Raw genomic sequence first — 26,231 nt, 5'->3', positions numbered from 1 at the left:
GGAATGTTCGCTGGCTAAAACCAGGTCTGGAGGCAGCAGTGGCAGGATGGAATTTTACGGGCTAAAAAAAGTAAATCTCACTCAGATCTGGGTGGGATTTTTTTTTTTTTTTTTTTTAAATTTTTGGGGAGTTTTGGGGAGGGATTTTTTGGATTTTTTTTTCCCCTCTCCATCCTCTGTCTGCTGCCCCTGATCTCAAAGGACAATTCTGCGAGCCCAGCCCCGTGTGCCAGCCTGGGGAGTGCCCTGGGCATCCTCCAGAGCCCACCTTTGGCCATTCCCTGAGAGATTTTTAACCTGCCCAGCAGCTGCTGACTTCTCCCCCAACAACAACAACAAAAAAAATCTCAAGGAAACTTCTTCTCAAAACAATTTCGGCCAACAACTCTCCTTTTTCTGAACAATCTTTCTCCAGGTGGAATTTTGCCGTTTCTCTGGTGAATTAGAGAATTAGAGAGGTGTCGTTCCTATTCACAACCCTGTTAAATCTATGCGGGAACACCTTATAAAAGCTGATAAAAATCAGACAACAAAAGCCTTTTTTTTCCCTATGCTCTTTGCCCTCGGAAATATTTGGAGACTCTCATGTTTCTTTCGTGCCCTACAACCACAGCACCAGCTGAGGGCTCTGGGGCAAAGGGATCCAACTGATCCAGAGATGCTTTTTTTGGGGTTTTGAGCTGCTGCTCCCTCTAAACACCAAATCCCTTTCCCCTGAGGGAACCTGAAGGAACCTGAGGGAGCTGACCCCTTTTTTACTCCTTGGTTTTTGGGGAGGAATCTGAACATCGAGCTCCTGAAGGAACCTGAAGGAGCCTCACCCCTTTTTTTGCTCTTTAATTTTTGGGGGGCATCTGAACACCGAGTTCCTGAAGGAACCTGAAGGAGCCTCACCCCTTTTTTTTACTCCTTGATTTTTGGGGAGGAATCTGAACACCGAGTTCCTGAGTGAACCTGAAGGAGCCTGAGCCCTTATTTTGCTCTTTGATTTTTGGCGTGCACAGCCATTCTCCCTGAGCACCCCGCTGAACTCCTGCTGCTCCTGCAGCCCCAAAGAGATGGAAGCTGCTGTTCTCTGCCCTCACCCTAAAATTTGGGGCAGGAATCGGACCCCTGGAGCTGCCCAGATGACACAGGGCAGAGCTCGGGGCTCTTCACAGCCACAGCACCAGCTGAGGGCTCTGGGGCAAAGGGATCCAACTGATCCAGAGACGCTTTTTTGGGGTTTTGAGCAGCTGCTGCCTCTGGACACCGAGTCCTTTTCACACCTGAGAGAACCGGACCCTTTTTTTACTCCTTGATTTTTGGGGAGGAATATGAACATCGAGCTCCTGAAGGAACCTGAAGGAACCTGAAGGAGCCTGACCCCTTTTTTAACTCCTTGATTTTTGGGGAGGAATCTGAGCACAGAGCTCCTGAAGGAACCTGAAGGAGCCTGACCCTTTTTTTTTTTCTTTTTTTGCTCTTTGATTTCAAGGGAGGGCCAAAGCTGTCACCCTCCTGCTCACTCCCCACGCTCCTGCAACCCCAAAAAGACTGAAGCTGCTGTTCTCTGCCCTCACCCTAAAATTTGGGGCAGGAATCGGACCCCTGGAGCTGCCCAGATGACATGGGGCAGAGCTCGGGGCTCTTCCCGGAGGAGGAGAGAAGAGCCGCGGGGGTTTGTGCCGTGCCTGGAGCAGCCCCTAGACCTGGAAAATGTGCTGGGCAGGAGAAGGGGAGCTGCAGGAGGAGGCCAGCTCCTTCTCCTCGGCCTCCCAAAGGTTGTCGTAGCTGAGGTCGCTGTGGAAGCTCTGCAGCTCGGCGTAGTCGTGGTAAGAGGCGGAGTCCCGGCGGGGACAGGTGACATCTGTCACCTCGTAGGTGTCCCCGCTCCCACCTGCGGGGTAAAAAGTGCTTTAGATTGGGGATGGTTTATAAATCTATGTGTTTATAGAGCCGTAAAGGGTCATTGTGGCAAGGAGATAACAAGGATTTTTTTTTTTCTTTTCTGTCAATAAATGAGCGCTGCGCTGAACACGTGTCGTAAGATGAAACGCAAGATGTAACCAAAATTACAAACCAGCTGGGGTTACGGTCTTTGTCCCTTCCAGGACCTGTCCCTCATAACTCTGGGGGATATTTTCTGTTCAAACCAACTAGGATAGAGTTCTTCATCTCTTCCAGGACCTGTCCTTTATAACTCTGGGGATATTTTCTGTTCAAACCAGCTGGGGCCAGGTTCTTTATCCCTTCCAGGACCTGTCCCTCATAATTCTGAGGAATATTTTCTGTTCAAACCACATGGGGCAGAGTTATTTATCCTTTCCAGGACCTGTCCCTCATAACTCTGGGGGGATATTCCTCTGTTAATGGGCCAGACCTGTTCAAACCAGCTGGGGCAGGGGTTTTTATCCCTTCCAGGACCTGTCCTTTATAACTCTGGGGAATATTTTCTGTTCAAACCAACTAAGATAGAGTTCTTTGTCCCTTCCAGGACCTGCCCCTTATAACTCTGGGGATATTTTCTGTTCAAACCAGCTGGGGCCAGGTTCTTTATCCCTTCCAAGACCTGTCCCTCTGGGGAATATTTTCTGGGGAATAATTCTGGGGAATATTTTCTGTTCAAACCACGTGGGCCATGTAAAAGAGATGGGAAAAGGGGTCGGGGCAGCCCAGGGGCTGTCTCAGCCAGCAGGGAGGAAGGAAAATCACAGAGAGAGGAGGAGGAGGAGGAGGAAGGTCCCAGAGCAAGGCAGGTCCCTCGGGGTGCCAGGGGGAGCCAGGACAGGTGACAGGGGCACAGGACAGGTGACAAACCCAGGGAGGGGCAGCAGGGAGGATGATGAGGGTCAGGGAGGGCTGGAGCAGCCCAAGGGTCTCACCTGGGCTGTGCAGAGAAGGTCCCAGGTGTTCCTCTGGCAGGGAGGAGATCTGGGGACACAGGGACACCCCGGTGAGGGTGGCAGGGCTGGGACAGTGCCCACAGGGCACCAGCCTCGGCCCTGCTGCCCGGGATGGCCCTGAGCAAAGGGCCCAGAGCCCTGCGGGGACCCCCCTGGGCCGGCTGGGACCCCGGGATGTCCCACTGAGTGTCCTACTGAGTGTCCCCTGTACCCTCTGAGTATCCCCTGTACCCTCTGAGTGTCCCCGAGTGTCCCCTGCACCCCCTGAATGTTCCCCTGAGTGTCCCCTGTACCCTCTGAGTGTCCCCTGTACCCTCTGAGTGTCACCTGTACCCTCTGAGTGTCCCCGAGTATCCCCTGTACCCTCTGAGTGTCCCACTGAGTGTCCCCCTGTACCCTCTGAGTGTCCCCCTGTACCCTCTGAGTGTCACTCAAAGTGTCCCCTGCACCCTTTGAGTGTCCCCTTACACCCCGAGTGTCCCCCTGTGTGTCCCTCTACACCTCTGAGTGTCCCCTTGACTGTCCCCTTACACCCCCCGAGTGTCCCCTGTACCCTTTGAATGTCCCCTTACACCCCCTGAGTGACCCTCTAAGTGTCCCCTGCACCCCCTAAATGTCCCCCTGAGTGTCCCCTGCACCCCTTGAGAGTCCCCTGCACCCCCTGAGTGTCACCTGCACCCCCTGAATGTCCTCCTGAGTGTCCCCTGCACCCTTTGAGTGTCCCTCTAAGTGTCCTCTGCACCTCCTGAGTGTCCCCCTGTACCCTTTGAGTGTCCCCTTACACCCCGAGTGTCCCCCTGAGTGTCCCCTTACACCCCCCGAGTGTCCCCCGAGTGTCCCCGGGCCCTCCCAGGTGACTCTCCAGCCTCACCTGGCCCAGGTGGGCCCGGGGCCGCCGTGGGGGGCCCGGGGTGCTGTAAATGGGGCCGGGGGACACCTCCCTGGTGTGTCCCCCTGGCAGGGGCTGGCAGTGCCACTGCTCCAGGGACAGCGGCTGGGGACACGGGGACGGTCCTGTCTGACCGTGGCACTGCAGGAACTGCAACAGAAAACAGCCTCGGGTTGGCTCCCGGCTGGGAAATGGTCACCTGGGAAATGTCCCCTACCTGGGAAATGTCCCCCACCTGGGAAATGTTCCCTACCTGGGAAATGTCCCCTAGTGGGAAATGTTCCCCACCTGGGAAATGTCCCCTACCTGGGAAATGTCCCCCACCTGGGAATTGTCCCCAACCTGGGAATTGTCCCCCACCTGGGAAATGTCCCTCACCTGGGAAATGTCCCTCACCTGGGAATTGTCCCCCACCTGGGTGCTGCCCCCCTGGGCATTTTGAGGTGGGCAGAGTGCTCTGTGGCTCCACAGACACGGGGGGACCTGCCCAGGGGGATAAAAACCCACTCAAGGGAAGGGGGATCACCCCAGGGTGGAGCACGGCTCAGAAAATCTTTCCCAATTTGATAATAACAGCTGAAATGTGCCCTTAAGACACTCCCTTATCACAGCTGGGGTTTTTTTGGGGTGGGCAGAGTGGTCTGTGGCTCCGCAGACACGGGGGGACCTGCCCAGGGGGATAAAAACCCACTCAAGGGATCACCCCAGGGCGGAGCATGGCTCAGAAAATCTTTCCCAGTTTGATAATAACAGTTGAGATGTGCCCTTAAGGCACTCCCTTATCACAGCTGGGGTTTTTTTGGGGTGGGCAGAGTGGTCTGTGGCTCCACAGACACGGGGGGACCTGCCCAGAGGGATAAAATGTGACTCAAAGGACTCAGAAGGACCCTGGAGGGAAGGGGGATCACCCCAGGGCGGAGGATGGCTCAGAAAATCTTTCCCAGTTTGATGATAACAGCTGAAATGAGCCCTTAAGACACTCCCTTATCACAGCTCGGGTTTTTTTGGGGTGAACAGAGTGTTCTGTGGCTCCACAGACACGGGGGGACCTGCCCAGGGGGATAAAATGTGACACAGAGGGACCCTGGAGGGAAGGGGGATCACCCCAGGGCGGAGGATGGCTCAGAAACTCTTTCCCAGTTTGATGATAACAGCTGAAATGAGCCCTTAAGACACTCCCTTATCACAGCTGGGGTTTTTTGGGGGGTGAGCAGTGCTCTGTGCCTCTGACTCACCCCCGGGCCGGGGCTGGGGCCGGGACTGGGGAATCTCCAGTTTCGGGAGCCTGGCTGACATCTCTGCTGGGATCAGACAGGGCAAACCTGTTCCCCCGACGTGTGCCGAGCCCTGCCCCAGCCCGAAACGCAGCTCCGGAGTTTCCTCGTCCCTCCCCAGAGGGTCGGGAATGAACCAGCACAATCCCCGGAGCACAGAGCTCCTGCAGGAGGGACACTGGGAACGGCCCCACTGGGAGCAACTGGGAGCAACTGGGAGTGGAGGGATCAGTGAAAAGGGGGAGCTGCGGAGGGCTCAATCCTCACCCAGCTCCGTCTGCTCAGCCCCGAGGCAGGATGGAAACAGGGACAGGGCAGCTCGGCCCCAGGAGGGGCTGGAGAGGGGCGGTAAAACCCCAAATTTTGCTCCGTGTGGGATGCTGGGCTGTGCTCAGAGAGGGGAATTCCTCAAGGGAATGGTTGAAAAATCCCAAATTTTGCTCCGTGTGGGATGATGGGGCTGAGCCCTGGCTGTGCTCAGAGAGGGGAATTAAGGGACAGTCACCAAAGGGCTTTAAAATCCCAAATTTTGCTCCGTGTGGGATGCTGGGGCTGTGCTCAGAGAGGAGAATTCCTCAAGGGAATGGTTGTAAAATCCCAAATTTTGCTCCGTGTGGGATGCTGGGGCTGTGCTCAGAGAGGGGAATTCCTCAAGGGACAGTCACCGAGGGGTTGGGGAAGTGGCAGGCTGATGGGGACATGCTGGAAAAGCCGTGTCAGAGCCGGCTGTGTGCCGTGGGGCAATAACCACCCACTCAGGGATTGTCTCAGCAGCTGGTGGCACATCGCAGGGCGGGCAGGGATTGCCCCACCTCTCCCCTTGCCCCAGGGAAACGCTCCCACACCTGCTCTGAAGCACCTGCCGGGCCCCTGTGCCTGCCAGCAGCAGCAGCAGGGAAAGGTGAGACTTGTTCTTCCCAGGGAGGAGGATCCAGCCCCAGCCCACACCCATCCTGATCCTATATCCAGTGCAATCCCACATCCATCCTGATCCTATATCCAGCCTCATTCCACATCCATCCTGGTCCCACGTCTATCCCTATCCCACATGCAGCCTGATCCCATATCCATCCTGATCCTACATCCAGCCCCATCCTACATTCACCCATCCCTCATCCATCTTGATTCCACATTTATCCTCACCCCACTTCCATCCTGACCCTACTTCCATCCAGCCCCACATCAATCCTGACCCTACATCAATCCTGACCCCACATCAATCCTGATCCTACATCCAGCCCCATCCTACATTCATCCCATCATCATCCCTCATCATCTTGATTCCGCATCCATCCTGACCCCACATCAGTTGTGATCCTACATCAGTCCTGATCCTACATCTATCTTGACCCCACTTCCATCCTGACCCCACATCCATCCCCATCCCACATCCATCCCCATCCCCACATCCATCCCCATCCTGACCCCACATCCATCCCCATCCCCACCCCACATCCATCCCCACCCCACATCCATCCCCATCCCCACATCCATCTCCATCCCACATCCATCCCCACCCCACATCCATCCCCATCTCCATCCCACATCCATCCCCATCCCCACCCCACATCCATCCCCATCTCCATCCCACATCCATCCCCATCCCCACCCCACATCCATCCCCATCCCCACCCCACATCCATCCCTATCCCGCCCCACCCCTCACCCTGCCCAGCTCCAGCTGTCCCGGGGGCTGTTGCTGGGAGCCGTGGGCTGTGTAGGGCTCGTGGTACACGGGGGACTGCAGCTCTCCTTTGGGATTTGTGGGGCCGCTCCTGTCCTCACTGCTCCTGCCCGTGGATTTCCTGCCGCTGTTCCCTCTGTGCAATTCCCGCTGCTGGGGCGGCCCTGGGCTGGGCCAGCCGGGCTGGGCCAGGCTCTGCAACGACACCACAGACCCTACAGGGACCCCACAGACCCTAAAGGGACACCACAGACCCCAAAGGGACACCACAGACCCCAAAGGGACACCACAGACCCCAAAGGGACACCACAGACCCCAAAGGGACACCACAGACCCCAAAGGGACACCACAGACCCTACAGGGACCCCACAGACCCCAAAGGGACACACAGACCCCAAAGGGACACCACAGACCCTAAAGGGACACCACAGACCCCAAAGGGACACCACAGACCCCAAAGGGCCTCTCCTGGGGCTGGCAGTGCACGGGGACGTCACTCCGGGGTCAGGAATTGCCCCACTCACTCTGAGATCCCCAGATTTGGGATTCCTGCCTGGGAAAATCCTCCGCCCACCCCCAGGTTTGGTTTGGGGATTTCACGGCCTTTGAAGCTCCTGTTTGCCCTTTTGTAATCTCCAGCTGTGCCAGTATGGGGCAGAGGACTGGGATGGGACTGGGACAGGGGCTGGGACTGGGACGGGATTGGATTGGAACTGGGATTGGGACTGGGACTGGGATGGGATTGGAACTGGGATTGGGACTGGGACTGGGACAGGGATAGGATTGGGATGGGAACTAGGACTGGGATGGGACTGGGACTGGGATGGTACCAGAATGGGATTGGAACTGGGACTGGGACTGGGACAGGGGCTGGGCTTGGGATAGGACTGGGATGGGATTGGGATGGGAATGAGGACTGGGATTGGGACTGGGACAGGGGCTGGTCTTGGGATAGGACTGGGATGGGAACCAGAACTGGAACTGGGATGGGACTGGACTAGAACTAGGACTGGGATGAGACGGAACTAAGACTGGGACTGGAACTGTGACTGGGGTCCCTCAGCACCTTTTCCCTGCCCAGGCTCCGGGCAGGGCTTTGCTCCAACCCCACAGCAAACACCACCAGCCCCAAAAGGCAATCCCCGGAGGCATCCCGGGCTTCTTTCGGGATTCACTCACATGGAGAGGCTGGGAATAGCCGGGGGACAGCGGCTCCTCGAGCAGGCGGCCCTCAGGGCTCAGCAGGAAGGAGTGACCATCGGGCAGGGAGCCGCTGGTCTGGGACAGCTGGGTCAGCGTGGTCACTCTGCCTCCCGACGCCCAGGAGTTCGTCCGGCCGTCGGAGCTGAGAGATCCCCTCCCACTGCTGGTGAACTGCACGGGGACAGGGGACAGGGACATCCTTGGGGACACAGCCCTCGTGTCCCCATCAGAGCTGAGAGGTCCCCTCCCACTGCTGGTGAACTGCATGGGGACAGGGACATCCTTGGGGACACAGCCCTCGTGTCCCCATGGGAGCTGAGAGGTCCCCTCCCACTGCTGGTGAACTGCACAGGGACAGGGACATCCTTGGGGATGGGACATCCTTGGGGACACAACCCTCGTGTCCCCATCAGAGCTGAGAGGTCCCCTCCCACTGCTGGTGAACTGCACGGGGACAGGGACATCCTTGGGGACACAGCCCTCGTGTCCTCATCAGAGCTGAGAGGTCCCCTCCCACTGCTGGTGAACTGCACAGGGACAGGGGACAGGGACATCCTTGGGGACACAGCCCTCGTGTCCCCATCAGAGCTTACGGCTTGTCCCCACTCCCTTGTCCCCACTGCTGGTGAACTGCACAGGGACAGGGACATCCTTGGGGACAGGAATGCCCTTGGGGACAAGGACATCCTGGGGGACACAGCCCTCGTGTCCCCATGGCTGTGCCTGGGGTGTGGGACGTGCTGGTTTTGGGGTGAGTGAAGAGAATGAGGGGGTGCCCAGCAGGAAAAGGTATCCCTCACCTGGCTGAGGTGTGGCAGTTTGAACCCCCAGGATCATTTACCTGGCTGAGGTGTGGCAGTTTGACCCTCCAGGACCCCCCCAGGATCCCTCACCTGGCTGAGGTGTGGGGTTTTGACCCTCCAGGACTCCCCAGGATCCCTTACCTGGCTGAGGTGTGGCAGTTTGACCCCCCAGGATCATTTACCTGGCTGAGGTGTGGGGTTTTGACCCCCCCAGGAGCCCCCAGGATCATTTACCTGGCTGAGGTGTGGCAGTTTGACCCCCAAGATCCCTTACCTGGCTGAGGTGTGGGGATTTGACCCCCTAGGAACCCTTACCTGGCTGAGGTGTGGCAGTTTGACCCCCCAGGATCCCTTACCTGGCTGAGGTGTGGCAGTTTGACCCCCAAGATCCCTTACCTGGCTGAGGTGTGGGGTTTTGACCCCCCAGGACTCCTCACCTGGCTGAGGTGTGGGGGATTTGCCCCCCCAGGACCCCCCAGGATCCCTCACCTGGCTGGGCTGTGCGACCCTGGCCCCCGAGAGCCCCTCAGAGCCCGACAGGGAGGAGTCAGCGTTTCGGAACTGGGCGGTTTTGAGGCAGTAGAGCCACTCCTGGTAGTCCCGGTAGCTGCAGCACCTCACCCGGATGGAGTTAATCAGTCGGCCTGGAATAAAACATCCCCCGGGGCTCAGCCCGGGCCGGGAAAACCCCTCGGGAATGGGAATCCTCCGCTCCAGCCGCGGCCCGCATCCCACAGCGGGACCTGCGGGTGGGATGGGGATGGGCGGGGGGTCGGGATGGATTTAGGGTTGGGATGGGTGTGGGATCAGGATGGATGTGGGGTCAGGATGATTTTAGGATCAGGATGAATTTAGGATCAGGGTGGATGTGAGATCAGAATAATTTTAGGATCAGGATGGATGTAGGATGGGGCTGGATGTGAGATCAGAATGAATTTAGGATTAGGACGGGTGTGGGATCAGGATGATTTTAGGATCAGGATGAATTTAGGATCAGGATGGATGTGAGATCAGAATGATTTTAGGATCAGGATGGATGTGGGATCAGGATGGGTGTGGGATCAGGATGGATGTGAGATCAGAATGATTTTAGGATCAGGATGGGTGTGGGATCAGGGTGGATGTGGGATGGGGCTGGATGTGGGATGGTTTTGAGGTGGAATGCTCTGCCCTCGGCGCCGCTGTGCCTCCCAGTCTCTCCCGCCAGGACACAGAGGCTCCCAGATTTCCAGCAGGGCAGTTCAGGGAGCCGGCTGCCCACCGGGAAGGTGCCACTCACCAACCCCGACCCCCTGCCCGTGCCAGGCACCCACCTTCGATTAAAAAGGAGGTTTTGTCGTTCTCCTCAAAGAGCACCTGGATGGCGTTGAGCGGGAGCTCTCCCTGCGGAGAGAGGGGCAGGATGGGGACCAGGGAGCCAGCAGAGCTCCTGGCCGTGCCCAGGGACACGGCTGGGCAGCCAAACTCTGCTCCCACGGGAGGAATCTCAGCGAGATTCCTGCCTCCTGCACATCCCAGCGAGATTCCTGCACATCCCAGTGAGATTCCTGCACATCCTAGTGGGATTTCTGCACATCCCAGTGAGATTCCTGCACATCCCAGTGAGATTCCTGCACATCCCAGTGAGATTCCTGCACATCCTAGTGGGATTTCTGCACATCCCAGCGAGATTCCTGCACATCCCAGTGAGATTCCTGCACATCCTAGTGGGATTTCTGCACATCCCAGTGAGATTCCTGCACATCCCAACGAGATTCCTGCATCCTGCACATCCCAGTGGGATTCCTGCACATCCCAGTGGGATTCCTGCATCCTGCACATCCCAGTGAGATTCCTGCACATCCCAACGAGATTCCTGCACATCCCAGTGGGATTCCTGCATCCTGCACATCCCAGTGAGATTCCTGCACATCCCAGTGAGATTCCTGCACATCCCAACGAGATTCCTGCACATCCCAACGAGATTCCTGCATCCTGCACATCCCAGTGGGATTCCTGCACATCCCAACGAGATTCCTGCATCCTGCACATCCCAGTGAGATTCCTGCCTCCTCCTGCAGCCCCAGCAGGATTCCTGTCCCCAGCACGGCTGTGTAGACCCGGTGCTCCATCCTCCCCTCCACAGCAGCCCCGGAGGGTGCAGAGACGCCCTGAGCACCGAGCCCCACCTCGGGGAGCTCAGCGACATCCCAGTGACATCCCAGCGACATCCCAGCGACATCCCAGCGACATCCCAGCGACACCTCCCGCAGCTCCCCCTCGCTGCTTCCCACCTCGCCCAGGGCCTTTTCCCACCGGAGGATTGGGGTGAGTCCCATCCCTATCCCATCCTACCCCATCCCTATCCCATCCTACCCAATCCCACCCCATCCCTATCCAATCCTACCCGATCCCACCCCATCCTATCCCATCCTATCCCATCTCTATCCAATCCTACCCCATCCCACCCCATCCCTACCCCATCCCTATCCAATCCTACCCCATCCCTATCCCATCCTACCCCATCCCTATCCCATCCTACCCCATCCCTACCCAATCCTACCCAATCCCACCCCATCCCACCCCATCCCTATCCCATCCTACCCCATCCCTATCCCATCCTACCCCATCCCTATCCCATCCTACCCCATCCCACCCCATCCTACCCCATCCCTATCCCATCCCACCCCATCCCAGCCCCATCCCAACCCAATCCCACCCCACCCCAGCCCCACACCCTGGGCAGGGGCAGCTCCTGGAGCTGCAGAACAAAAGCGCCGGGGCTGTTCCCTCGCCCAGCCCGGACCGCGGGCCGGGGAAGCGCCCCGGGAGGAGGAGGAGGAGGAGGAGGAGGAGGAGGGGGAGGCTCCGTGCCCTGACACGCCGCTGGAAAAGCCGGTTCCCGCTCCCAGCCCCGGCTGAATCAGCCCCGGGCCCGCGGACACCGTGGGAAGGGAACTTTGCCTGGGAAGGGAACTTTGCCTGCCGAGGGAAGGGAAGGGAAGGGAAGGCGGCACGGGGCAGGTTTAGGGTTTCAAAAGCGATGAGCTCATGGGAGAACCCAGCCCAGCCCTTGCCCCGTTCCCAGGACGTTCCCGAAAGCGGGCTGTGCCCCCGGCTGTGTCCCAGCTGCTGGAAAACGCCTTTCCCGAGCTGCTGTGCCATGGGGAGAGCGCTCTGCCCCGGTGATGCTCTTCCCGGCGAGAACGAGAGCAATAAAATCCCAATAAAATCCCAATAAAATCCCAATAAAATCTCAATAAAATCCCAGTAAAATCCCAATAAAATCCCAATAAAAGTGTGGATGTCCCCAGCCGTCACCCCACGAGCCGTGTCCCCAAGTGCCACCGGGGATGGCGCTGGGGGAATTTGGGGCTCGGTGACACGGGAGGGGACAGCGGGGAGGGCAGGTGACACGGGAGGGGACACGGAGGAGGGCAGGTGACACGGGACGGAGCAGCAGGACGCTCCCAGAGGATCTCACCTTGAAGCAGAGGCCAGTGGGCTCCTCGGACACGATCACCAGCGTGGAGGGGTAGAGCACCAGGAGCCGGTCGTGCTGCTCCTGGGGCAGGAGAAGGGAGAGGGTTGGAGAGCTGGGGACAGCGGGCTGGGAGCTGGGGAGCCCCGGGCTCTGTCCTCACAGCAACCGGGGACAAGGGTCTGGGGGCAGCTGAGCTGCTTCAGTGGGCTGGGACATGGGTTTGGGGAGAGCCAGGCTGCTTCCTGTGCTCCATCCCTCCATCCATGGATCCATCCATCCATCCATCCATCCCTCCATCCCTCCATCCATCCCTCTATCCATCCATCCCTCCATCCATCCATCCCTGCATCCCTGATTCCATCCATCCCTCCATCCCTCCATCCCTCCATCCATCCATCCATCCATGGATCCATCCATCCCTCCATCCCTCCATCCATCCATCCATCCCTCTATCCATCCATCCATCCATCCCTCCATCCATGGATCTATTCCTCTCTCCATCCCTCCATCCCTCCATGGATCCATCCCTCCATTCATGGATCCATCCATCCATCCATCCATCCATCCATCCCTCCATCCCTCCCTCCATCCCTCCATCCATGGATCCATCCCTCCCTCCATCCATCCCTCCATCTCTCCCTCCATCCCTCCATCCATGGATCCATCCATCCATCCCTCCATCCCTCCATCCCTCCATCCCTCCATCCCTCCATCCCTCCATCCCTGGATCCATCCCTGGATCCATCCCTCCATCCCCAGAGCCGTGCCCTACCTGGAAGGGCAGGTGCTGCAGCTTCACCTTGGACACACAGAGGATTTCCCCCAGGGATTCCCGCTGGGTTCCTCTCCACTCCTGCACGGGCAGGTTCTGCACGGACCAGCGCAGCTCCTCCTTGTCCCCTGGGCTCTGTGTCCAGCCGCTCTAGGGACAGCCCACACCACCCATCCATCAGCCCTCCCTCCATCCATCCCTCCATCCATCCCTCCATCCCTCCATCCACCTGGGGACACTATTTTGGTGTGGCAGGAGTGGGAAGGTGTGTCCTCGGTATTTTCCGAGCCTGAGAATCGCTGAGCTCTTCCCAAGGGAAACTTTTCAATGGTTTTCTTTTTCCTCAAACAACTTTGTGTAAACAATGTTCCTTTCCCGTGACAACGGGTGTCACTGAGCCAATGGGAGAGGTGTCGGCCCTCTGGGCCAATAACGTGACTTTTTAGCTCGTTATAAAATGAATAAATTGTAAATAAAACCTTCTGATTTCTGCTGCCTCCTGACTGGAGTCAAACATCTTTATTTCCTGTCCTATTGCAGGAGGAATGGACCAATAAATCTGAGCAGGAGGCAGTTTTCCACCTGGGAATGGATGATCCTTCTCCACACCTGGAAACGCCTTTCCAAGGGGGATATTTCTGCTCCACGAGTGGGGAGGGAATTAAAACACCCTCAGAGGCTGGGAGAGACAATCTCTTGGATCTGGGCCTGGTTTTTAGGCTTCAGCCTCCTCCTCCTCCTCCTCCTCCTCCTGATGTTTTGCAAGCTCTGGGTGGTTGCACAAACACCCAAAAGCGTGAGAGCTCCTCTGAGCCCACGGAGCTGGTGGCACCCATGGGTGGCAACTTTTCCTCCCAGCACATCCCCCCTGCTAGAAGCTCTCAGACCCCTCTGGAAAGCTCTTTTTGCACCCCTTTTATCCCCTCAGGAAATTCCCCCCGAAGGGAATCCAGCCCCGTGTCCCAGCTGAGAGTGGGACAGGGCCGTGGGACACCCACCTGGGACAGCAGGGGCAGGGCCAGGCTCCCTCCACACAGCTGGATCTGCTTCTCCAGGTGGTAAAGCCACTGCCTGAGCTCGGCCTCGGACGGGCAGAACACGACCAGGGGGTTCAGCAGAGGGCCTGGGGGTGTGGGGACACGGCGTGGGCACAGCAGGGCCAGGCAGGGACTGCAGCTGGCAGAGGTGCCACAGTGCCGGGGTCTGCAGGGTGCCAGAGCTCTGCTGTCACCCCCCTCCAGCCCTCCCTGTCACCCTTTCTCCATGGCAGAGCTGCCACACTCTGCCCAGCTCTCCATGGAGTGTGGGGACACCAGAGCTGTCCTGTCACCTCCCTCCAGTCCTTCCTGTCATCCTTTAGCCATGGCAGAGCTGCCAAATTTTGAACAGCTCTCCACAGGGTGTGGGGACACCAGAATTCTGCTGTCACCTCCCTCCAGTCCCCATGGCAGAACTGCCACCCTGCCCAGCTCTCCATGGAGTGTGGAGACACCAGAGCTGTCCTGTCACCTCCCTCCAGCCCTTCCTGCCATCCTTTAGCCATGGCAGAGCTGCCACACTCTGCACAGCTCTCCACAGGGTGTGGGGACACCAGAATTCTGCTGTCACCTCCCTCCAGTCCCCATGGCAGAGCTGCCACACTCTGCCCAGCTCTCCATGGAGAGTGGGGACACCAGAGCTGTCCTGTCACCTCCCTCCAGCCCTTCCTGCCATCCTTTAGCCATGGCAGAGCTGCCAAATTTTGCACAGCTCTCCATGGAGTGTGGGGACACCCCTGCCCTGCTGTCACCCCCCTCCAGTCCCCATGGCAGAGCTGCCACCCTGCACAGCTCTCCATGGAGTGTGGGGACATCAGAGCTCTGCTGTCACCTCCCTCCAGTCCTTCCTGACATCCTTTAGCCATGGCAGAGCTGCCACACCCTGCACAGCTCTCCAGGGCTGTGGGGACACCCCTGCCCTGCTGTCACCCCCCTCCAGCCCTCCCTGTCACCCCTTTGTCCCCCAGCCCTCTGAGACTGCTCCAGCCCTTTGTCAGTCACACCAAGCCCTGACCACCGGACGCTTTTGGACCCCAAACCGGGCCGAGAACAAAGCCCAGAGATGGCCCCAAAAGCCCAGCCCGCCTTCCCCGGGCACATTTCAGCTCTCCAACCCTCTCCGGGCAGTTTCTGGGCAGGCTCCGTGTGGGGCAGGGACTGTCCCCTGAGCAGAAACTCCGCTCTTATCTCCCAGGTTCACCTCGGCTCTCCGTATGTGGAGCACCGGGATGTTCTGACACACTTGGCTCACCGATTGCCTCGCCCAGCGCCACCCGGGCTGAGGATGGTGACTCCACACATCCCTGCAGCTCCTCCAGCTGAGCTTTTTCCAGCTCCCACTCAGCACAGAGCAGGAGCACAACCTCCTCCCACGCCCTTCTCTGCAGACACGGCCCGGCCGGGGCAGGACCGCTCCCGGCAGGATGCGGAGTGGATGTTGCGATTAATAATTCACCACTCAGCCCCACACCGAGCCGCGGCCCCAGGAGGATGTGCCTCTGGAGGAGTCGGCAGGACGCAGATAAGCCGGATCAAGGCGGGACTTTGCCCTCCTGCGGTATCTTTAGTGCCCTAATTCCTGCAGTATTTATAAACAGCCTTTCCGAGGCTGAGCCTTTGAGGCGCGTCTGCCGTGCGGGAAATCCGCAGTAGGCACAGCCGAGGTGGGGCAGAGTCACCCGCGGGGTCACTGCAGACCCATGACAGCAATTTGGGTGTTTTTCCCGGCACCCACGTGCCCGTGACTCTTGGAGCTATCCACTTCCCTCTGCCTTCGTTTTCCCGGCTTTTGCCAGGAGCACACAGCGCGGCCGGGAGGCTGTGATGCTGCTCTCTGGGCATCCAGGGCTTATAAAAATCCAAATTACAGCCCGCAGGAATCCCTGCGGCGTGACACTCAGTGTGACCCTCGGCGTGGCACTGTAACCCGGCCGGGGCACACACCCCCAGGGCATCATCGCCCACTGCCACATCCAAACGGGGCGCAGAAGGAAGGGAAAATGAGGAAAGGAACTCCTGGAACACGCCTGGGAGAAGGCTGAGCCGTGAATTCGGCCCCTGCCATCGCCCAGGGACACGTCCCTGTGCCCCGGGCTCCTTCCTCTTTCCTTGGAAAAGGACTCGCAGGGTCACTCCCTGCCCTCGGGAGAGGAGGGAGAAGGAATTCTGCTCCATTCCCTCCTTCCAACAACTGGGCAGAAGTGGGAGAAGGAATTCCGCTCCATTCCTTCCTTCTAATGACCCAGGAGAGAAGAGAGAAGGAATTCTGCTCCATTCTCTCTTTCCAATGACCCAGGAGAGGAGGGAAAAGGAATTCTGCTCCATTCTCTCTTTCCAATGACCCAGCAGAGGTGGGAAAAGGAATTCTGCTCCATTCCCACTTTCCAATAACCGAGGAGAGGAGGGAGAAGGAATTTTGCTCCATTCCCTCCTTCCAACAACTGGGCAGCGGTGGGAACTGTCCCATGTCCCCACATGTCCTCACATGTCCCCACATGTCCCCACATGTCCCCACATGTCCCCACACGTCCCTGCCACCCTTTCCCTGTGGCATTCTGGAGCAGAGGGAGCCGTAAATCCCAGAAGAAGAGCAGAGCTGAGCTCCCTGCAGCCTCCCTGGGGCTGTTCCCTGGGGCTGGCACAGGGAGGTGACACAGGGAGGTGACACAGGGAGGTGACACACACGCCCCGAGCCCCAGAAGCCCCCCGGGACCCACCTGAGATGTGGAAAGCGTGGTCCTGCTGCCCGGGGCTCTGCCCGGCCCCCAGCTCACGCACCTCCAGCTCCTTGAGAGGCAGCAGCCCCTGGGGAAGGAGAGCAGGGGTTATTGGGGGCTTGGGTATGGTTTTTTGGGGGGGGGTTTGGGGTGGTGTTTTGTTTTTTTTTTTTTTTTTTTTGGGTTTTTTTGTTTGTTTTATTTTGTTTTGGGTTTTTTGTGGGATTTTTGGGTTTTTTGGGGTTTTTTTGGGGGGGTTTTTTGGCTTTTTTTTTTTTTGGTTGGTTTTTTTTGTTGTTGTTGTTGTTGTTTTTTCCCTTTTCGTTTGAAGAACAACCTCAGCAAAACAAGGCTGATTTAACGACGGAAAGGACTGACCCTGAAGGAAAACGGAGCTGTCCAGCTGCCAGGCTCTGGGTGTGCAGATTTCTGACAAAAGCCAGGAGCAGGTGACAACTTTGTTGTCCCTCCTCTGGGCTCCCTACACGACCTCCATAAAAGATGCTAATGGCTCCAGCGCCTTGGGGCACATTAATTCCTTGTTAATTCCTCCACTACGAATAAACTCTGTTTTTAAAACAGCCAGGAGGGTTTGGGATTTTTTTTAACCCTCCTAACACGGGGATTTTCGGTAGAAGAGGTGACTGGAGAGGTTTTACTCACGTTTTACATCAACCTCAAGTCACCTAAAGGCCAATCAATCATTCCTAAGAGGAACTAATCTTCCAGTCCTCTCCCAAACACGCTCAGTTTCAGTTCCTCCCTGGCGTGGAGGAAGAAGAGAACATCCCAGGGGCTGTTGTTTTCCAGCTGTGGCCTCGGTGCAGAGCACTCCATCCATTATTTGTAACTCCCCAGCACCACGGGGATAAAAGATTCATGAGTGGTTTGCCAGCAGAGCTCCCCGAGGCTCGGCTTTCTCTCCCCACCTTCTCCCACGGAGGAATTAATTAGTGGTGAAAAGCTCAGCCTGGAGATGGAGAAACTCGCCCTTGGCCCAGAAGTCAAGATCCCCACGGGCACCAGGGGCAGGGGGATTTGGGGGTTTCTCAAGGCTCAGCTCCCTGTGCTTGGTGCTCAGCACAAAGGTGGCTCCAGGTCACCTCCAGGTCACCTCTCCCCTTCTCCTGTCACCCACAGGTGACCCTTGAGCTGCTGTGGGGACGGGCTTTGGGATAAAACACCTTTTTTTTGGAGTTTGGCATCCCCAGGAAGGGAGCTGGGGACATCTGCCGGGGTTTGTGGCCCCGGTGCCCAGCACGGCCAGGTGAGGCCATACCTGGTAGGTGAGGCCGTTGGGACCCGTGGACTGGAAGTACAGGTAGGACTGGAAGAGCTCCAGGAAGCAGCTGTTGATCTCCTGCAGAAGGGGGACACGTTTGGGGTGAGGGCAGGAGAGCTTTGGGGTTATCCCTGGGCATTTTTTGGGTTATCTCAGGGCATTTTTGGGGTTATCTCAGGGCATTTTTTGGGTTATCTCAGGGCATTTTTGGGGTTATCTCAGGACATTTTTGAGGTTATCTCAGGGCATTTTTGGGGGTTATCTCAGGGCATTTTTGGGGTTATCTCAGGGCATTTTGGGGGTTATCTCAGGGCATTTTGGGGGTTATCTCAGGGCATTTTTGGGGGTTATCTCAGGGCATTTTTGGGGTTATCTCAGGGCATTTTTGGGGGTTATCTCAGGGCATTTTTGGGGGTTATCTCAAGACACCTCCCAGCCTCCCTCTGCATCCCAGGCTGATCCCTGCATGGAAAATCTTCTCCAAGGGCTCGTGGAAGCATTCCCAGGTGCCCACAGGGACGGCAGCAGGTGGGAATTCTCCACGAGAGCCATTTCCCAGGATTTCCCCTCCTTTCCCAGCCCTGCAGGGTCACACCACCCCCAGGCAGAGAAACCCACCCCCAAAATAAAAAAAAACGTGCCCCAGGTTTTACCTGGCAGTGCTGGAATTTAAACTTGACCTTGGAGTAATAAATCATTTTGCCCAAATTCCTGACGACCGTTTTCCTCCGGCCTTTTTTGAACAGGCTGGGGAACCTCTGGTCCAAGTTCTCCTTCTGGTTTTCCTGCTTCTGGATAATCTGTAATGACACAGAGAGGGGGGAAAGACCAGATGAGAGCTGGTGGCAGGGACATTCCCAGAAGATGTTCCCAGCAGGGATTCCTGGGCCAGGAGCCCTGGGCAGGTGCCCAGGACGGGCTGTTTGTTGTTGGGTCTCCTTGCCAACGTGGGGCCGGGGCTGGGAGCCTGAGAGGAGAATCCTGATCCCCTAAAGCCGGGCCAGAGGCACAGTTGGCTTTTAGGGTGTCCCAACTCTGCAGAGAAATCATCTCTGAGTGTGTCTTCCACCGAGGGGAAAGGTTTCCTCTGCTCTGCTTCCACCTGGAGTCTCCCATCTCGGATCCCTCCTCAGAGCCCTCGGCTTCTCTGGCCTCCAGGTGCCACTTTTGGGGCAGAGCCCCCAGAAAAAAAGCAGATTTTTGTCCCTGGAGAAGCTACAGGAGTGCAGCGAGCACCACAGGAGAGGAGGCAGCACTCGGGGCTGCAGCTTCCCTGATTTCCTGGTTTTCTGGGAATTCTTCCTTCTGTGCAGGAGCACAAGCCCCCGGCCCTCACTCCTCCTCAGCCCAGGGGGGGGATAAAACTCTTCCTTAAAGCCGTTTTTTTTTGGGAAGGACACAGTTTTTCCTGGGAAGAACACAGTTTTTTCTGGGAAGGGGACAGTTTTTTCTAGGAAGGACACAGTTTTTCCTGGGAAGGACACAGTTTTTCCTGGGAAGGGGACAGTTTTTTCTAGGAAGGACCCAGTTTTTCCTGGGAAGGACAAGGATTCCTGGACTGGCTGATGTCCCTGGGGAGGAAAGGGCTGCACAGAGCCATAAAGCCGAGCCTTGCCGGGCACATCCCGACCCCAGGAATTCTCCCCGAGCCCGAGCTGGGGCTGTGAGGGGGTTTGCAGGGATTGGGGACAGTTCCAGCACAGCCCCATTCCCGGCGTGTTCCCAATCCCTGTCCCATTCCCGGCGTGTTCCCAATCCCTGTCCCGTTCCCGGCGTGTTCCCAATCCCTGTCCCATTCCCGGCGTGTTCCCAATCCCTGTCCCGTTCCCGCCGTGCCAGGGACAGCTGCGTGTGCCCGTGATGGATGAGGATGAGGATGGGGATGGGGATGAGGAGCTGGCATGGACTCAGCCCCGAGGGAGGGGCCCCAGGGACGGGGATGGGAACGGGATGGGAACGGGAGTGGAGCTGGGAACAGGAATGGAGCTGGGAATGGAACTGGGGATGGAACTGGGGAACAGGGAATGGAACTGGGAACTGGGAATGGAGCTGGGAACTGGGAATGGAGCTGGGAATGGAGCCAGGCATGGAGCTGGGGAACTGGGAATAGGGAATGGAGCTGGAAACTGGGGAACAGGGAATGGAGCTGGGAACTGGGGATGGAGCTGGGGATGGAGCTGGAAATGGAGCTGGGGAAGTGGGAATAGGGAATGGAGCCAGCAATGGAGCTGGGAATGAGACTGGGGAATTGGGAATGGAGCTGGGAACAGGGAATGGAGCTGGGAATGGAACTGGGGAACCAGGAATGGAACTGGGGAACCAGGAGTGGAGCTGGGAACTGGGAATGGAACTGGGAACTGGGAATGGAACTGGGGATGGAACTGGAGAACAGGGAATGGAGCTGGGAACTGGGAATGGAGCTGGGGATGGAACCAGGAGTGGAGCTGGGAACTGGGGACAGGGAACAGCAGCCGGGGCCCTTTCACCTGCAGAGCTCAGGGCTCTTTCCAGAGCCTCTCTGAATTTGGGTCGCCGTTTCTAGGACACCGCTTTTAACCCTTCCCCACTGAAATCCTCCCTCCAGTCTCCCAGCTGCGGAAACTCCCAGAATTCATGGAGCACACTGGGAGCCCAGTAAAGGCCTCTCACTGGGGCAGCTCAGCGTAGGGAAAACCCAGATATTTGTGCCACAAACACAGAGCAAAGAGCAGCCGGTCACGGGTACAGCAAATAACAAAACACAGCTCGGATAAGGGCACCAGCAGCACCTGGGAGTGGGGAGAGGGTGACGTGATAAAATCATGGGCACCGAGATAAGGAGCAGCAGCCACCAGCTGCCGGGACACTGCTGCTGCTGCTGCCTGGGGCGTGGCAGCCAAATTTCCCCGGAATGAACGAGGCGCCGAGGAGGAAAAGCGATCTGGGAGCTGGGAATGCAGCCTTGGGAAAAGAGCTGCCAGAGGGATCTGCAGGAGGGACAGGGAGAGCTCCCAGCCGTGTGGCGAGGAATAAATGGAATATTTCCCTCTCCCACACAAGCTTGGGAGGGCTGGCAGTGAGAATGAGGGGCTGGGTGTGATGGCTGAGCACCGCGGCAGCTCCACAGCTTTGGAGAAACAGAAGGACGGGATGATTAGGTTGGAAAAGACCTTCAAAATTATCCAGTCCATCCCAGTCCTAACACCTCGACTGAGTGGCACCGAGTGCCACATCCAGATTTTGTCTAAACACACCCAGGGATGGTGACTCCAGCACTCCCCGGGCAGAAAATTCCAGGATTTATCACTTTTTCCATAAAAAAAACAAAACAACCCTTTTCCCTAATAATTCACCAGGCTGGAAGAAACCTCCAAGATCATCGAATCCAAGCCCCAACACCTCAATTAAACCTTGGCACCGAGTGCCACATCCAGACTTTGTCACACCCAGGGATGGTGACTCCAGCACCTCCCCGGGCAGAAAATTCCAGTAATTTATCACTCTTTCCATTAAAAAAAAAAAAAAAAAACACCACCTTTTCCCCAATAATTCACCAGGCTGGAAAAGACCTCCAAGATAATTGACTCCATGCCCAAACACCTCAACTGGATCATGGCACCCACTGTCACATCCAGACTTTGTCACACCCAGGGATGGTGACTCCAGCACCTCCCCGGACAGATAATTCCAGGATTTATCACTTTTCCCATAAAAAACCCTTTTCCTAACGGGACCACATCCCTGGAATCCGCTGCCCTTCCAGCTCCCAGCCCGTGGGGATACCTCAGCCAAAGCTCAAAGGTCCTGGCTGAAAGTTTTTCCCCTGCCTCTGGAGTTCTCCTGCAGCCCCATTCCCGTTATCCCGGCGCTGCCCATCCCTGTAAAAGCTGCCAGTGCCCCGACATGTTCTCACCCTACAGGTAAAACGAGTTACTCATTAACCCGCTCAGCGCCCGCAGCCCCCGAGCCCCGCCGTGAATCAGCAGCAGGAAAAACTCTCCGCTCTCAGCCCTGCGGCTCCCGGAGCTGCTGTTTCATGTGGAAAACACCAAACGAGCGGCTCTGGGGACACCTCGCTGCCCTCCTGGTTGTCACCGAGGCTGTGGGAGTCAGGACAGGGGTCTCAGGGGTGGCAGGGGGGTGTAGGGATGTCACCTGTCCCTGGCGGGGTCACAGGGGTTTGGGTGATGCCATCTGCTGTGGGGTGGTACCAGAGCCCTGCGCTGGCAGCTCCACTCCCATCCAGCCCTGCAGCTTCCAAAAAAACCCGCGGGAGAGGGGAAAAGCGCAGGATTCCTGCAGGCTGCACAGGGAGCTGGTGGCTGAGCCCGGAGTTTGCAGCTCCTCTGCCCCAGGAGGGGGGAAAAGGCTGAAATCCTGCTCCAGCCTCCTGCCCTCCAGCCCCGTGCTCCCTGGAACTGCCAGGGAACCGGGAACGATCTCCCGGAGCCAGGATTCCTGATCCACTCCTGATTCATTCCTGATCCATTCCTGACCCACAGCTCCTCCTCATCCCGCTCCCCCAGGAGCCAGCCGGGAGCCGGGTGGGGCTCTCTGACCTTTGGGGGCTTCTTGGGGTTTATTTTGTTTGTTTTTTTGGGGTTTTGTTTGGTTTTTTGTTGTTGATTTTGGTTTTGGTATTTTTGGTTTTGGTTTTGGTTTTGCTTTTTGGGTTTTCGTTTGGTTTGGTTCAGGTTGTTTTTTTTGTTTGTTTTTTTTTTGTTTGTTTTTTTTGTGTTTTGGGGTTTTTTTTGTTTTTTTGTTTTTTGTTTTTGGTTTTTTTTTTTTTCCTGTCTGATCTTTGGTTTTTGTTGGTTTTTTTTTTTTTTTTTTGGGGGGGGGGGTTGTTTTTTTTTGTTTTTTCTGTCTGAGCTTTGGCTCCAGCCGATTCCCACAGGACAGAGCCTTCCCCGGAATTCCCTCTGCCGTGCCTCAGTTTCCCCCTTCCCCACACTTGCCAGGATTTGACAAACACCCAACCGCAGCCTAAACTCTGCCAAAAAACATTCCACCCACATCTGGGCCCACCCAGCGGGACCCACCAAAGCCTCGGGGGGCTCCTGGCCTCCCTCTGCTCTCCCCGGGCTGGGAAAAGGGGGAAGGTGGCCACAAGGCCGGGCCGTGCCCGGGGCAGCCTCGCCCTTCCTGATTCCCTTCCCAGGCTCCTGCTCCGTCACATTCTGCCCTGGGAATGAATCATCCCACCTGCCGAAGCTGCGCCGCTTCTCCCTGCCCTGGCAGGCGACCCAGAAACAAAAGAACTCGGAGCAAAGGTGTCCCCGTGTCCCACGGACTCGTGTCCCGTGTTCCCATGTCCTCATGTCCCCGTGTCCTCGTATCTCTGTGTCCCCATATCTCCATGTTCCCATGCCCCCATGTTGCAATGACCTTATATCCCCATGTCCCTATATCCCCATGTCCCCATGTCCCCACATTCCCATGTCCCATGTCTTCATGTCTCCATGTCCCCATAATCTTATGTCATGTCCCCATGTCCCCACGTTCCCATGTCCCCATATCCTCATGTCTCCATATCCCCATGTCCCTATATCCCCATGTCCCCATGTCCCATGTTCCCATGTCCCCATGTCCCATGTTCCCATGTCCTCATGTCCCCATGTTCCATGTTCCCATAATCCTATATCCTCATGACCTCATATCTTCATGTCCCCATGTTGCAATGACCCCATATCCCCATGTCCTCACATCCCCGCGTCCCCATGTCCCCATGTCCCCACACCTCCATGTCCCCATGTCCCCACCTCCCTATATCCCCATGTCCCCACGTCCCCACATCCCCATGTCCTCATGTCCTGTGTCCTTATGTCCCATGTCCTCATATCCCCATGTCCCCATATCCCCATGTCCTCACATCCCTATATCCTCACGTCCCCACGTCCCAATGTCCACATGTCCCATGTTCCCGTGTCCCCACGTCCTTGTGTCCCCATGTCCCCGTACCTCCATGTCCCCATGTCCTCATGTCCTGTGTCCTTATGTCCCATGTCCCCATATCCCCATGTCCTCACATCCCTATACCCCCATGTCCTCATGTCCCCACATCCCCATGTCCCCGTGTCCCCATGTCCCCATGTCCCCGTGTCCCTGCTGGGCTCCTGAGCCACGTCCCCTCCTCCCCTGCACAGTGACCCCGGGCAGGGAACTCATCCCTGGGAAGGGCTCATCCTTCCTGGGATCTCTTTAGGACAGACCCAAACCCAAGGTTCCCCTAAGTGCTGTGCTGGGAATCAATGGGTGGGAATAAAGGAGTGGGAATTAATGTGTGGGTGGGAATAAACGGGTGGGAATTAATGTGTGGGTGGGAATAAAGGAGTGGGAATTAATGGGTGGGTGGGAACAAACCCCCAGAGCAGTGGGGAAGGGGCTGGAGGTGCTGGAACTCGCCTTTGCTGGAATATACTGCAGGATTTTATCCGTGGTCGTGTCTCTCTCCTGGCTCCCGTCTATCCCAAAAAAGCTGGGCAGCTTTTTCTTGCCGTTTTGTCTACGGAGAGAAGGGGGAAAACAAAAAAAAACCCAACTTTAGAACACTCATGGAAACACAGAGCCAGGCTGAGGCAAGGTGAATCCTGCCCGGAAAGAAGGAAGCCAGGACACCAAATTTGTCACGGGCTTTCGAGTCATCCCAGCCCAGCCAAGCCTGGGACAACAGCAACGGGAACTCACTGCACTTTTAGTGGGGTTTCTCGGATTTTTTTACAGCTTTTTCCTCAGCCAGATGATCGTCTTGGCTCATCTGTGCCCCCCAAAAATTAGGGTCTGGGTGTTCTGTGGAGAGCACAAAGCAAACCCAACCCTGGCAGCTCCTCCTGGACGGGGATGGATCCAAAGGGATCCTGCAGATATTTCTGCAGGAAAGAAGGTTCATTTCTGCCTCGGCGGCCTCCCTGTCCCTTCTCTGCCTCTCCCAGTTTCTCCCGGTGTGCTCACCAGTCCCACGCAGCCACTGGTGCTGCTGGGAAGAGCTGGGAGCTCTTTGCTGGGAGTTCCCTGCCAGCTCCTGCCTCAGACCGCACAGAAAACCGGGATAATCCCGTGGGAACCTGGCATTGGGTGGGACAGGAGGAGCTCTGGGGCTTGGCTCCACCACAGGGCCCTGATGTGAGACCCCAAGGCACAAATTCCCAGTGGGATCCCCTCTCTTTTACCCCAAATACCCTATAGGATCCCCTCTCTTTTACCCCAAATTCTTTGAAGGATCCCCTCTCCTTTACCCCAAATTCCCCATGGGATCCCCTCTCTTTTACCCCAAATTCTTTGAAGGATCCCCTCTCTTTACCCCAAATACCCTATAGGATCCCCTCTCCTTTACCCCAAACTCCTCATGGGATTCCCCCTCTTTTACCCCCCAGTAACCCCTCAGGCCCCACAGCTTTGTCCCTGATTTCTGGCAGCACAGGACACCAGGGCACAGCTCGGCGTTTCCCTTTGATCAGAACCCCTCAGCCTGGCAGAGTTGGGGGTTTTTTGGCACTGACACTGAACCCTACACAGGTTCCTGAGGGATCACCTGGTGCCCTCCAGCTCTTTCCCAGCTCTGGCTGTGCTGATGGGGGCACTGGGAAAGTTGGGAAGCTGCAGGACATTCCCTGGAAGTTTTGGGACAGCCCCACCTGAGCCAAACACCCAAAACCCAAAAAGGATTTCACGGATTTTTTTCTGCCTCTTCTCCTTTGTGGTTTACAAACAGAAATCCTACAGCAGAGTTCTGGGATTTGGGTGTTGTTTTGGTTTTTTCCCTAAAGCCTGAGGAGTGGGAATGTTGTTCTCACAGCACAACTCTGAATTAAACCCCTCAGAAGTGAAAAATGGGAATATCAGGTGTCCCTACACCATGTCCCGCCCTGGGGAAGAGCTTAATTACCCCCCCAAAATTAACCTCAGCTTCTCCCGAGGGCTGGCGTTCCCTGCCCGCCGAGAATTCCATCCCAGGCACCGGGGGCGAGCTGATCCCGGGGTCTGGCAGTGCCCAGCGCCCCAAAACCCACCGGGAAATAGGAAATCCCCGGCGGAAAATAGGAAAATCCTGCCGGGAAATAGGAAATCTCCGCCGAGAAATCAGAAATCCCCACTGAGAAATAGGAAATCCCACCGGGAAATGGGACATCCAGCCCCACTCCCACAGCCCCAGGGGGGACTCACTCTTTTTTCAGCGAGGGTTTCCTGCGGAAGGAGCTCCTGAAGCCGCCGGGAGCCTGCGGGACACAGGCGATGTTCCCCAT

At 57.0% G+C, this 26,231-nt stretch overlaps 1 protein-coding gene across 1 annotated transcript; it reads right to left on the bottom strand.

Moving 5' to 3' along the window:
* Window positions 1–1,685: 1,685 nt before the first annotated feature.
* PLEKHN1 (pleckstrin homology domain containing N1) lies at window positions 1,686–26,231 on the bottom strand. The gene is made up of 15 exons (XM_066340335.1): window positions 26,152–26,231; window positions 24,394–24,493; window positions 18,663–18,809; window positions 18,007–18,087; window positions 16,728–16,815; window positions 13,972–14,096; window positions 12,974–13,123; window positions 12,202–12,282; window positions 10,052–10,121; window positions 9,228–9,382; window positions 7,908–8,106; window positions 6,715–6,947; window positions 3,757–3,924; window positions 2,865–2,913; window positions 1,686–1,879 (listed from the first exon to the last, which is right to left on the bottom strand). Exons 1-15 carry the CDS (start codon window positions 26,229–26,231, stop codon window positions 1,686–1,688), a joined length of 1,920 nt encoding a protein of 639 aa, XP_066196432.1.

This window comes from Sylvia atricapilla, unplaced genomic scaffold (genome assembly GCF_009819655.1).
Source record: "Sylvia atricapilla isolate bSylAtr1 unplaced genomic scaffold, bSylAtr1.pri scaffold_67_arrow_ctg1, whole genome shotgun sequence".
Lineage (NCBI taxonomy): Eukaryota > Metazoa > Chordata > Aves > Passeriformes > Sylviidae > Sylvia > Sylvia atricapilla.
The sequence above is the reverse complement of the archived record's forward strand: the minus strand, read 5'-3'. Positions and strand labels throughout refer to the sequence as shown.